Source organism: Cyrtonyx montezumae, unplaced genomic scaffold, assembly GCF_038088225.1.
Source record: "Cyrtonyx montezumae isolate F1298 unplaced genomic scaffold, pur_monq_1.0 scaffold_0, whole genome shotgun sequence".
NCBI lineage: Eukaryota > Metazoa > Chordata > Aves > Galliformes > Odontophoridae > Cyrtonyx > Cyrtonyx montezumae.
The window spans coordinates 28,561,827-28,575,015 of record NW_027071824.1 but is presented as its reverse complement, the minus strand read 5'-3'; the positions used below and the strand labels follow the sequence as shown (position 1 = coordinate 28,575,015).

The 13,189-nt window shown below is 40.8% G+C and overlaps 1 protein-coding gene across 1 annotated transcript in view; it reads right to left on the bottom strand.

Annotated features, from left to right (window-relative positions):
* RPS6KA2 (ribosomal protein S6 kinase A2) overlaps positions 1-13,189 on the bottom strand; it is a 157,998-nt gene that overhangs the window by 5,822 nt on the left and 138,987 nt on the right. Inside the window, exons 15-17 of the mRNA XM_065731237.1 lie at positions 6,225-6,314; positions 4,918-5,076; positions 3,606-3,767 (exon numbers count right to left, since the gene is read on the bottom strand). Of these exons, the coding sequence (XP_065587309.1) occupies positions 3,606-3,767; positions 4,918-5,076; positions 6,225-6,314 (411 nt within the window). The remainder of the gene's footprint in view (positions 1-3,605; positions 3,768-4,917; positions 5,077-6,224; positions 6,315-13,189) is intronic.

Genomic DNA, 13,189 nt, shown 5'->3' with positions numbered 1-13,189 from the left:
GTGGTAAAGCAGCCATCTGCCTGGTGTGCTGCTGGGAGAACATTTGCCAGCTTGAAAAAATATGGAGAGAAAAAACACACTCTCCTGTTGACAAAGCTGGTAAAATTCCTGCTTCTGCCTTTCTCTCCTGTGCCTCTTGTGTACTCTCTGGCTGTTTTAATTGTTCCTATGGCTTTAGTTCTTGGATTCATTGCTCCTCCACTGTGTTAGCATTTATGGAAAAAGCAATATTTTCTATTTGTCAAGCTCAGTTGCCTCTTGCTTCATATGTGACACTGAATACCCATTATTTATCCTTTGATGTAGGCATTCTTGTTGCTTCTTAAGCAGTTCATAGGTTCATAGGTTCATAAGGTTGGAAAGGACCTATAAGATCATCTAGTCCAACCATCCTCCTATCACTATCCCTACCCAACTACTAAATCAAATCCCTTAGCACCTCATCTAAACGCTTCTTGAACAGCGCTAGGGATGGTGCCTCAACCACCTCCCTAGGCAGGCCATTCCAGTGCCTGACCACTCTTTCAGAGAAAAAATGTTTCCTCAGGTCTAATCTAAATCTTCCCCGGCACAACTTGTGGCCATTCCCTCTTGTCCTGTCATTATTTATCAGGGAGAAGTTATATTTTCATTGTCATCACTGCCTTCCTCACATAACAAAGGACAATAGGGCCAAATACAAATGACAGAAAAATGGGATAGTGATGAAATTTAGAGGTGCAGGCTATTAAGCAAATGTTCACACAGCCCTGAAATGACGGGCAGGTGTTGCTGCATGCCATCATTCAATATGCAATAACTCTGCAAGACAACAGAGACATTCACTTTGTTCCATTTCCTAGGAAAGCTTTGGTGGCAGATACTTCTTATCAGCAGCAACATCACCCCATGGATAACAACAGCAGACAGTGAGAGTTACTGGTGACACTGCTTTTATAAAATGTCTCTAGCAGGCTTTTGCAACTGCTGTTAAAGAAAGAGAATGAAGCTGGTAGGAGCAAGTGTTGGAAATTTTGACCAAAATGAGGCTTTGGGGTGGAATCATTGAACAATACCTTGTGTTCTAGAAACAAATCTAAGTGAAAGCAAGAAATCTAAGCTTAGTGAAAGAGCTTTACAAAAGCTTCTGCCCACTAAGAAGGCTCCTGCTTTAAGAGAAGGCTCTGGAGAGAACTCAATGTAGCCTTTCAAGTACTTGAAGGAAGCTTATAAGCAGGAGGGGGACTGATATTTTACACTCTCTGTTTGTGACAGGACAAGGGGGAATGGCTTTAAACTAAAAGAGTGGAGATTCAGGTTAGATGTTAGGAAGAAATTTTTCACTCAGAGGGTGAGGCACTGTAACAGGTTGCCCAGAGGGACTGTGGATGGTGTTCAAGGCCAGGCTGGATGGGGCCCTGGGCAGCCTGATCTGGTGGGTGGCTGCCCTGCCCACATCAGAGGGTTGGAGCTAGACCTTTAAGGTCCCCTCCAACCCAAGCCATTCTGTGATTCTATGTTTCTCTAGCGGATTGGTGGAGAACTTAGGGTCTAGGTCACCTAAAGAATTTGGTGGGATCTAAAATACATTCATGAGCTAGTTTTTAGCTCCACACGTGGCAGGGCATTGTGGTGCCAAGAAGCAAACTTCAACTGGATTCATTCAGTTCCAATAGTGGCTCAGATGCTAAAATCTCTCCTAATCATGTAAATTTTGATTTATTGTACTAACAATATTATAAATACAGGACTTTCTCACCTGTAACACAAGCAGGGATGTGTACAGGCACAAAAGACAATAATCATCATTTCTAGTAAAAAAAAAAAAAGTTCTTCACAGATTTTGGAGGAAATCTGCAGAATTAAGTCCTTTTACTTTATGCAAGGGCTCTGCTGCACTACAGCGGGGCTCAGTAGACTGTTCACTCGCAGCTCACTCTGCAAATGACATTGCTCGCGCTAGGTGGCAGAGTGGTTCTTTCTGAGCGCTTTCAACTTATCCAGTATTCTCAACTGAACTACAAATTAAATGTTTCCACAATAAAGCAAGACTCAAGTATGCAAACATGTCATCAGCCCTCTGCCACTATCCTTCTGTGTCATCATTCCGTCTGACTTCCTGCCTTCTTGATCAGTATCACAGCATGTTGCAGATACTGCAGAGGGGCTCAGAAATGCAGAAGTCAGGTCCAGGCTGGAGGGCAGCATTATATCACAGGTAAAATGTAAAAGCACTGTGGGCTCTATGTAAGCTCTCTGCCAGTTCCAGTAACATTTCAATTAATCTCAGACATTTCCTGCTTTAGTTGGACTTGTCTTGATCATCACAAGCAAACTAGGAGTGTGAGTTCTGCTTTCTGTGCAAACCAGAAGAGGCTAAGCTGAAACGGCACTGGGCTGACAATGTTTGTGATTACAGACACTGAACAAAACAGTCCACCAGGAAAAACACCTACATCTATTTTTATCCCATTCTGTCCTGGAGTCCCCAGTGCTCTAAATCTTGCAAACACAAATAATTTTTGGTTTGGAAATTAAACATCAGTGGGTGCCACAGATCTCCCATTACTTATTTTGATAAATTTCATATAGCTCATCCCAGTATCTAAAATGAAAAACCATTAAAACAGTGACAAAATAACAACCCAATCTGTCTTGGCAGTGGAAAGTTTTTTACTGAAAAAGAATCTGCCTTGAATTTATAGTGCACCTGGCAATAGCCTCAATTTAACAAATCCTCTTTCTGATGCTGGAAGGCTGTGATCCCTGTGCCTTCTGGCATCATGGAAGGACCACGCACAGGAGGATCATCCCACTTTTCACTTCTCAATTGCATCCATGCAGATGAGCAGTGGGTGGAGGACAGTTATGGGGAAGAAAAATAGAGAGAGTAACGCCCACTGCCAATGGTTATTTGGCTTGTCTCTGTTTTCACATCTGTGAAAATGGGAAAGCAGCCCTCTCCTCCCTCACACAGGTGTTGTTAGCTCTGGTAGTGATGGGAACCTCAAGGTATTGCAATTCAGCAGAAAAGGGCAGGTCAGTTCTGGGGTATTACTCACATCAAACAGTCTATTTCTCCATGAGCAGCTCTGCTGAAAAAGGTAAGAGAAGCAGCATAGAAGCCCAGAGACTTGATGCCACCAAGAAATTCACTCATTTCCAAAATGAGAGTAAGGACAGACAAAGAGGCCTGGGAGAAAGGGGTTTCAAGATCTGTACAATTTTCCTGTCTTTACAGTTCGTCCCTGCACAACAGTGAGATCCACACTTGAAAAGGTCAGGAGAAGGGATGTTTCAGTGTCTCAGTTAAATCAGTGCAAAGCTCCTACTGACTTCAGTGTTGTAAGGGTTTTGTCCATGTGTATTTCTTTTTGGTCTTACTCCTGATATTAAGACTTCCCTTCTAAGCCCTATTCAGTTCAGTTTTTCTGTCAGGAATAAAAACAACTTCCCCAAAAAGACTGACAGGAATAGGAAACTTATGGTAATAAAAGCTGTGAAAGTGCCTGTGGACGGGTTTCTGCCATGCCCCTCTTTGAAAGGCAGTGAAAAAAGGGTGAGAGGGACAGAGGAATTATTTCTGTGTCATATGTGTTAGTTATGGCTTTGAAACAGGATCCTACCTCAGGGGCAACAAAATTGGCGGTGTAGCAGGGAGTCATGAGCAGACCATTCTCCGCTCTCAGTTGCTTGGCAAAGCCAAAGTCACAGATCCTGATGGAGTCTGGGTTTCCTGACTCATCCATGTAGAGGATATTACTTGGCTTCAAATCTCGGTGCACCACCTTAAAGAGAAAGCAGTGAGTAATGAGTGAGGAGAGGAGCACACAGTATTGGCTGCCATGTCTGGTTTGTTGTTTGAATAAGTCAAGAGCTTGTACCCAAGATGATTCAGTTTTGGAGAAAAGCTGCATAAATAAAGAGGTAAATAAAAAGTAAATAAAGAAAAAAGAAGTATAAAATCTGTTAAAATAAAAAGAGCATATTCTGCAACCCTGCTGAAATATGATGGAGCTAGCTGTTCTAAGGGGGGGACAACCTTCTTGAGGGCAGCCAAAAGGGGCTTCTGTACAAAAACATAGATGACAGGTCCCCCAGATAGCCCTAAAGTATTCAGCTGAAAGGTCACAATGATATCCTGTCACTGGAGGAAAGTCTGTAAGGGTCTTCTTGTGACATAGAAGTAGCTCACATCTGAAGAATGGGGTTATTTTTCACAAAAATCTTCTCTGTAGGCACCCAAGTGCTATTCAGCAACAGGTACTGCATTTCTGTGGTGGAAAAACAATCTTTACTGATTATACAACTGGAAAACTATCATGAAAACATACAGGTCCAAGCACAAAATATGCTTGCTTTAGCCATGAAAGGAAAAAGAATCAAATATTTGACTAGTTATCCAAACTGTTTGTACTTCAAAAGTGGAACAGGAGAGGAAGCTTGGATTTTAAAAGTCAGCTCTTCAACAGCATGTCAGGAAACTTTCTCATCAGCTGCTCAAACTGCCACTTCAATTTGGAAGCTGAACATTTATTTTCTACCTTTCTCAGACAGATTTCTACCTGACTCAGATGTCCTATTGGAAAATCTGATAAAAAATACTGCAATAATTAAGGTGATAAACAGAAAAGAATAAGCAGTAAACAATTACTATCTCAGAAGGATACTTGAAAATCAGTATGATTTAGGGATAGAAACACCACTTTGACATACTGCTGTTCAGATGCAAAAAGGCTAAAAAGGCTACAACCCTGTTTCACAACTCAAATGCTATTCTAAACGTGGAAAAAGAATGAAACAACTTCATTGAACTTTTTTTTTTTTTTGAGGAAAAATATATTTATATTTTGGTGAAGGATAATAACAACCACTTGCTTATTCAAAATGTTGGAGTTTGTGGAGATTGCTGTTGAGAACCTAAAAAGCAATGCTTACCCCCTGAGAGTGCAGGTAGTCCACAGTCCTGGTGATGGTGCACAGCACAGCACTGGCCTCTCGCTCTGAAAAACACTTCTGCTGAAGAATGCGGTCTAGGAGCTCTCCTCCCCGCATCAGCTCCATCACCAGGTACACATATTTCCCATCATCATAGACCTGTAAGAGCAATATAATAAATGTATGTTTTGGACTCAAGCTTCACCTAACTTGGAGAAGGTCGGCCCTTTAATCAGCCTATTGGCTTGACTGTAAGATGCTGGAAGAAGAAAATGTCAGCTAATGTGTAGGAAATATGTTTATTATAATTAATATCAGAAGTGGCACCTTTTTAACGTGACTTCATCATCACTTCTTTCTCATGACCGTAGCAACGTGCTGATTTATCCATGGAGAAACTCAGATTTCCTGATCTGCTATCATGTCAGCAGAGTTGATCAAACTGCTAAAAGCAGCACAACTTCACACAGCCTGAAATGTCTCCTGGCTCTCACCCAAGCCTCCTTCCCTGTAATGTTCTCTTTCCCATTTTACAGGGTAGCATTTACCATTTTAAATATCAATATTTCCCTTTGACTCATGATCAGCTAAATGAACTGTATTATACTGTTGGCCAAGACCTGCTTCCAGTGATGTCCTAGAGTTTTTATTTGCAATTCCGGTGAATGTATTGGCATTAGATGTAATATGTACTTACTTTCAATGTCAATTGCAAGGGGTAAAAGACATTTCTTTGTCTAAATTGGAATATATCATTTTTCATGTCACAATCCTTTATCTAGATTTCAATAATAGACAATGTTACAGTCATCAATGCTAGATGCATTTGGAAAGGAATGTAATTTCCCTTTTGCAGAATTTTAAGATACACTAATATTTAAGAATTAGGTGAGACTTTTCTTGGGGTATGTGATCAGAAAATCTGTACAGACTTCTGTAAGGTCTGAACCATAATATGTTACTAGCCAGAAACATAAGCAGGATCTTTAAACTTTTAATCTGTCACAGTGCAGACAATTCTAGATGAGATCTTGCTTCTGGAAAGTACTGTAAAACCAGGTGAATTCTGTTGTTCTCCAGCATGGTGCACATTTGATTTTATTCACAGTTGATAAGCCAGGACTTGGTGACTTTATAATCTGACTAGTTTTTCCAATTGTTAGCCAAAAATTGGCCATGTTTTTTTCCTTGTTTTCAATGTGTCTTGTTTTAGCTCCAAGCTTAAAGTAGAGAATTTTCCAAATGGGAGGTTAGCTTGATCATAAAGTGAAAATCATTTAATACTGTAGTGCTCAGTGAGTACTCACGTCTTTAAGAGTAATGATGTTTGGATGCTGTCCATATCGCAAGAGAATCTCTATTTCTTCAGAAGGGTCTCTCTTGCTCTTGTCAATTATCTGAAATAAATGAAGCACTGGGTGGTAAAATACCAGTTGGTAGCATTAAGAACAAAATAAAGTTTAAATTAATATTAAAATTCTTCTACTAGTCATTATTCTAGTAAAGGCAGTTCAAACATGTGAAAACGATATTTGAAAAGTCATGGTGAGCAGGTGAAGTCCCCAATGACTGGAAAAAAGACAATGTCATACCCATCTAAGAAGAGTAGAAAGGATGATCCAAGAAACTACCAACTCGCAAGCCTGAACTCTGTGCTAGGGAAGATAATAGAACAGACTCTCCTGTGCTAAGACACTTGGAAGACAGGACAGTGAAACAAGATAACTAGCATGGCTTCAGCAAGGGCAAGTTGTGCCTGACGAACCTAGTGGCTGCCTATGATAGCATAACTGCCTTGATGAACAAGTGAAGAGCCACTGATATCATTTATCTCTTCAGAAAGGTCTTTGATACAATCCCCTGTAACATCCTTCTCTCCAAATTGGAAAGAGATGGATTTGTCAGGTGGACTGCTTGATCATTGAGGAGCTAGTTGTAAGAGTGAGCCCAAACAGTAGGAGTCAATGACTCAATATCTGGATGGAGATCAGCGATGAGCGGTGTCCCTCAGGGGTCAGTACTGGGACTGATACTCTTTAACATCTTAATCAGTGACATCAACAATGGGATTGAATACACCTTCAAGTTCGTGGATGACACCAAGCCACGTAGTGCAGTTTACATGCCTGAAAAATGGAATGCCATTCAGCGAGACCTAGATGGGCTTAAGCAATGGGACAAGGAGAACCTCATGAGGTTCAACTAAGCCAAGTGTAATGTCTTCTAGCTGGGTCATGGCAGCCCCTGCTATCAGTAAAAGCTAGGGGATGGAAGGACTGAGCACAGCCCTGTCAAAAATTCTCAGTCATTTGCCCAGTCAAAAGCACTGATTCGTGATTCTCTTTTGCAGATGTGATAACTACAAACCAAAAAGTAGCTGTAAAATATCCCGAAGAAGATATCCACACTTTGAAACTCAAATGTAACTTCACAGAGAGTGGCAAAAAATTTGTTCTACTAGGAACTCATTAGGAGCAAAGTATTTTGGTAAGAATTTATTTATAGAAAACAGCAGTAGTGCATTTGAATAACAGGTTTACAGAAGAATAATGGGTGTCATTTTTCAGAAATTCAGAATTCCATTATTGGATATGAAGGCTTCTAACTTTTATGTGATTAACTCTCTGTAAGAATTCAGCACAGGGCACAGATTCAAAGCAACGGTGTTTGAAGGAAAACCTCTTTTGTTAATGCAAATAAATGCCTGTCTGCTCTTGCATGCATTTTCATTGTTTAATTACGGTGATACACATTTAAGTACATATCTAGAATTTAGTGCATCAGTCATATTAGTGCTTTTGTGCTCCTTGTGATTGGCATGCATTTGCACTGATAATGATGTTGGTGGTTGTTCATGGTTGCAGTATGCATCTGAAGCCACATGAGTGATTTGATTGTGACTGAACAGCAGTGTCAAGTTCAAGTGACAAGTTCAAGTACAACAAGGAGCTGATGCAGGGGACCAGCAGTTGTCCACATTTGAATAAATGAAGGAAAAAATTCAACAACAGCAGACTGGAAAAAATCTTACTAGACTTCTCCTTAGATAAGTTGTTCTTCTAGTTCAGTACAGACATTCTCAAAAAGACAATGAAATTTCTCATAAATAAAACTACAGTGGCCGAATGCATCCCACTCAACCAATAACTAGCATATAAAAAGATACCCAGGACCACTTTCTTGGCTGGAGCAAACTAATATAGCCCTTGTCAAATTAATGGAGTTACATAAATGTATGCTCTTTAAGATCTACCTGCCTCCTACAAACCAGCAGAACAGCATGTATTACTGCTGCTGTGGGAAGCACCGCTACCACCATGGCGCTGCAGCAAATGATATATTCTGGGTTGATTTTCCTGTGAATGAAAGTATCCAGAGCTGTGGAAAATGTTAAGCAGCTATTAATAATGCAGGAATATAACTATATACATATATATATCCTAAAAAAAAAAATCCAAACCAAAAATAGTCCTAGCTATTGAAATAGAATTCAAAACAACATAACGTGAAGCAGACTGCTAGCGATTTAGTAGCAACAGCAGCAGATAATATGTAATGCTTCTAATTGCTTTATAAATATTCATCTCAAAACAGTCCTGCTAAATACTCAGAATTTTTACTTCAATACGTGCACAAGCTGACACGCACAGAGCCACAGTCAGCATCAAGGAGCACAGGCCTTAGAGGGTCTAAAATTAGTGTGAACACTCTTCCACAGCCTTCCATATTTGTCCACCTGCATATCTATGGACCAGAGCCAAGAAAATGTAGCAGCTTATACAGGAGCTTTAAAACTATTCATTAAGGCTTCTTGATTGCCAGAGAATGTGAGGGATGCACCACAAAGTGTAGCAGGTGCTGGGCTTTCCTCTGGGAACAAACTAAGGTCTATGCTCACCAGCTGCTCCTGGCTCCCAAGGCTCTGCTCCCACAGGGTGGGGACATGTCCTTTGGTCCCAAACTCCTTTCCAGTGGGCTCTCATCAGCAGCAGACCACTACCAGAACAGACACAAACCAGACACTTTGCTTTCCACTTCACTTTCTGCTCTGTTCATGGGTCTTCCTCTTGCTCCTTCTCTGCAGTTCATTTTGTCCCTCATTTTTAGAGGTTAGATCTATTGTCAGTCCATCCCTGTACACAGAGAGGTTTTGTCTCTGCCCACAGAATCATCCAGGGGAGACTGTGTGGACCAGACCACAGCAAAGGTGGCACTTCAGGCCCATCCGGTGTGGCCATGCTCTTCAAATGCAATCTGACTCAACATCTCTCAGAGCTACACTTTCAGAACAGCTTATTGGCAGGTACTCTGCTCTGATAAGGGCCAAAAGCTCTGAGTGGTGTCCTACCTATACACTGGAGGATGAAGTGCTAGAAAGAAAAAAAGCATTAAATGTTAAGGATACAGATACAAACACTGCTGTACTCCTATTGAACTCACAATGTGAGATCAAACATGGCTGCAGCTTATGTAATAATTTCTGTTCTTGTACATAATTTTTATTAATCTTTTATTATTATTATTATTATTTCCCTATCTAGTAGCCTTCAAGCACCATTGCTGGATACTGGCAAGTTTGTCTGAATTTTAGATACTCACTGACGCTCTAAACCCCTGATTAAAAGCTAAGCTATTTCACTTGTAAAATTTCTTGTGGTGACAAAGGGTATTTTGCAGTCTGGCCACTCTGTGTTTCCCCTGAGATACTGTGCCTTGCATGAAGGCAGCCTCTTCCCTATTCCTCTATCTGGTGGCCCATGAACCTCCTGTAACTCCTTTTGAGCCAGGAACAATTTTCTTTAAAGAAAGTCACTGTGATTTGAACTCAACTAAATGTACACAACAGCACCCTCCATTATAGACTTTAGGGAAGGCTTTTCCTGCTTTCAGCCCTGAGGTAGTATGTACTGCTGCTATTTTTCTATTTCACTCTCTAGATGTATGGGGATGAAAATCAACTCGGAAAGACATCATAATGTATAAATTAACTGAAAATGTAACAGGAATTCTATTGTACCTTGGAAGAAAAGAGCTATGAAATAGAGAGGCTTACTCCTGTCTTTCAGAAAAATAAGAAACTGTTTTTTCTGTATGTATTGGGCACACAAGGACTGCCTAGAAATACTGTATTAAGTCTGGAGGAAACAATTTCAGAGTAAAATAAGCCCAACTCACGTAGAAGTGTCCTTTGTTCAGCTTGTTCTGAAGGTGATTTGTTGTTGTTGTTGTTCTTTGGCTAATGCATTCTTTGCCTATTTTACTGACTAGTTGAAAGAGAAGTTATATTTTCTTATCTTCTCATCTTCAAAATCCTATTTAACAAGTTTGGCCAGTTTTTCACAAGTGCTGTCACAAGTCCTTTGCGTGATTAAAAAAACCCACCTGATTCCTCCTTTCTAATGGGTATTCAGTGTCTGCAGCCTTGCCAGGTGTACTACTGAATACAAAAGAGAGAGCACTGATAGTTATGTGTAGGTGGGCTCAGCCTTGCTGAGAATGGTACAGCAACTATACAGACAGTATACATTTGCTGGCTGCAGTTTTGTGGAGGTATCTGTGTGTCTTTGACTATAGATGAATTTCTTCTGGAGCTACTTATGCCATTAGCAGATGTTACAGTCTTCAACTGTCTGATACCACCCACCAGCTGGGATTTATAGCCTTCATAGTCCTGCCAAAGAAATGGTATGTGTGAGCACTCTCTAATCTGCTTTGGGTAGAATTAGCCCTGTTAATGCAAATTGCCTTTTTAAACAGCTGAAATAACCTGGATGACCTTGTGTGATGAGGACATCTGTTCCTTACACAAAGTTCTCCATCGCTACAGTTGAGACACTGGAAAAAGGCAAGAGGTAGGAGGTGACAATTTAACTGCCTCTGCTGTCTGGAAAATGAGTAAACTAAAAGAAAAGGCACAAGGAAAGCAGCAGAATGAGAATGAAGACAGAAAAGAAAAATGAGATGCATTGATGGGAACAGATACTGGCCCTAGGAGAAAGGATGGGCTCTAGCCAGGGTAAGCTGAAGCGAGGAGCAAGGAAACTGCTTGATGCTCTTTGAGTCTTCCTGTGCTGGGGAAAAAGGTCTTTATACATCTTTAATGAACAAACAACTGCATTAAAACATTTGCTTGGCTCTCACTTGATTTTTCCTCTAAAGAAATGTGGGACATAAATATTCTGCCACAATATGTCAAACAAAACAGGCAATCTCCCTCTATCTCCCTGGGAAAATCGAGCTAAATGTGCCAATACTGGCACTCTGGTTTAAGCCTGTGAGTGCCACTACCATGGGCTCAAAAAAAACCAAAAACAAAACAAAACCCTATCTTATTTTAATGTATGTATTCCATTGGAAAACTTCCAGTTGCAGTGGGATCAACTACAATCAACGATAATCAGAAAACATTAAAGGTACAATCTGCAGCACAGGCACAAATTTAAAAAGGTTGTGGGCCTCTGGTGGAAGAGATTTTGTGGGTTGTGCTGCATGAGCATAAGTTTTAGCTTTCCTGGATTGCTCTTTTTGTTCTCAGTTCCAAATGGGACCCGTGTTTGTCTCCTCTTCAGTGCCCCAAGTGACCAGCCCTGGCAGCTGCGAAACTGAGACACAAGAGTGTGAATTGGGGCAGCTGAGCCACAGGCACAGTCCTAGCCTGCAGAGTCCAGCAGCAGAGCCCAGCAGGTTGGGTCAGAGACCTGAGCATTGCAACACCTCGTGCAGCTGCAGCTGGGGTTGCCAGTGCATTTAGGAAGCACTTTTTGATCAGCACGAGGAACACATGATGACTGTGGAAAAAGCAAAGAGGAGAAAGAAGGCTTTGTATGCTTTCTAAAGATGCTTTTTTTTCTACTGCCTATATTGAAACTTTCTCTACAGCCGTGTGCAAAGCAAGTATGGGTTATCATATTTAAGAAGAGAGTCATATAACAGAGTGATGGAGAGATGGTGTGATGCAGTGCTCCTTGTAGGAATCCTTTTTTTTTCTTTTTCTTTTCCAGGGGTGAGGGATGAGCAGTGTTTCTATACTGCATCTATGTGCTGAATTCCATACCTAAAACTCAGAGCACCACTAGTGAGTGGAACTGACTACAGATGCAATGCTCATCTTTTCTATAGAACGGTGGTACAACAAAACAGACGTTTTAAACTGAGTTCTGCAGTTCTGTGAGCTGAAAAACGTACAGGTTTCAATTTCAGTAATATTTCCTTCTAAAAATAAGTTCACTTCATGCCAAGCATCTGTTTTAATTTGGTCCCTTTTTTGATGTCAAATTACTAAAGCTGGATGAAAATCAGTGCAGAAAGGCTAACATTATTTAACAGGCCATGGTATAATTTTATATTTAACATCTCTCCAAGGAGAGCTGTTCCAAACCTAATAGTTTCTGAAGGACTATTTGCTATGCTATTAGTTTTGATTAGCTCCAGAGTTCCACTTCCTTCATCTATGCTTAAATCTTTCAGAAAAATAGTGAAATGCATACTAAAAGAAATGGGCCTAATTAGCACTGCTTTTCTGCAGTAAGTGCTGGCCATTGGATCAAGATGTGTGGGTGAGGCATTAAGCTTTCTGCAGGCAGAGCGTGCCCATTGCTGACTTAGCACTCCCAAGCTGTCGACTGCAACTTTAGTACTTATTAATTATGGCCTATACAGTTGCACACATTTTCTAAGCAACACAAAATTTGTTTCAATGGCACCTGTAAAGCAGAAAGCTCATTTTAGGGAGTAGTCTGCCATTTTAGAGGCAGAACGGCTGAGCATGAAAGCCTCTGCACTGTTTTAGCCTGCTCTGCACAGCCCTAGCACACATCTGTGGATCAGACTGATGAGTTTTCAGTTCGTGAGATGACTGCAGTGCTACTCCCACCTTCTCTTACAAAAAGCTTCAAGGGTGAAAACCACTGTATCATATTTGGGTATTACAAAAGGGGAAGATTATTACATCAATATGAAAGACTAACACAAGAAACAGTTTTAAATGGCCCCAAAAGAGAAACAGAGCCACAAAGGACCAAATGCTGTCCAAAATGCTTAGATGTTTGGCAAGTAAGCTACAGACAAGAAACATGATATTGCTAAACTGTAGGAAAGCTGCTGCCTGACCGTCTCAGAAAAGAGCCAGTTAGCACTGAAAAAACAGCATCATCTCATATTCTTGAGAAGCTCAGCAATGTCAGGGAGAGAAGCACTGTGAGATTTGTGACCAAATGCGAAGGAGGCTGTAATATCTTTATGTTGGAGGGTCTGTACAGCCACTGTGCATCTC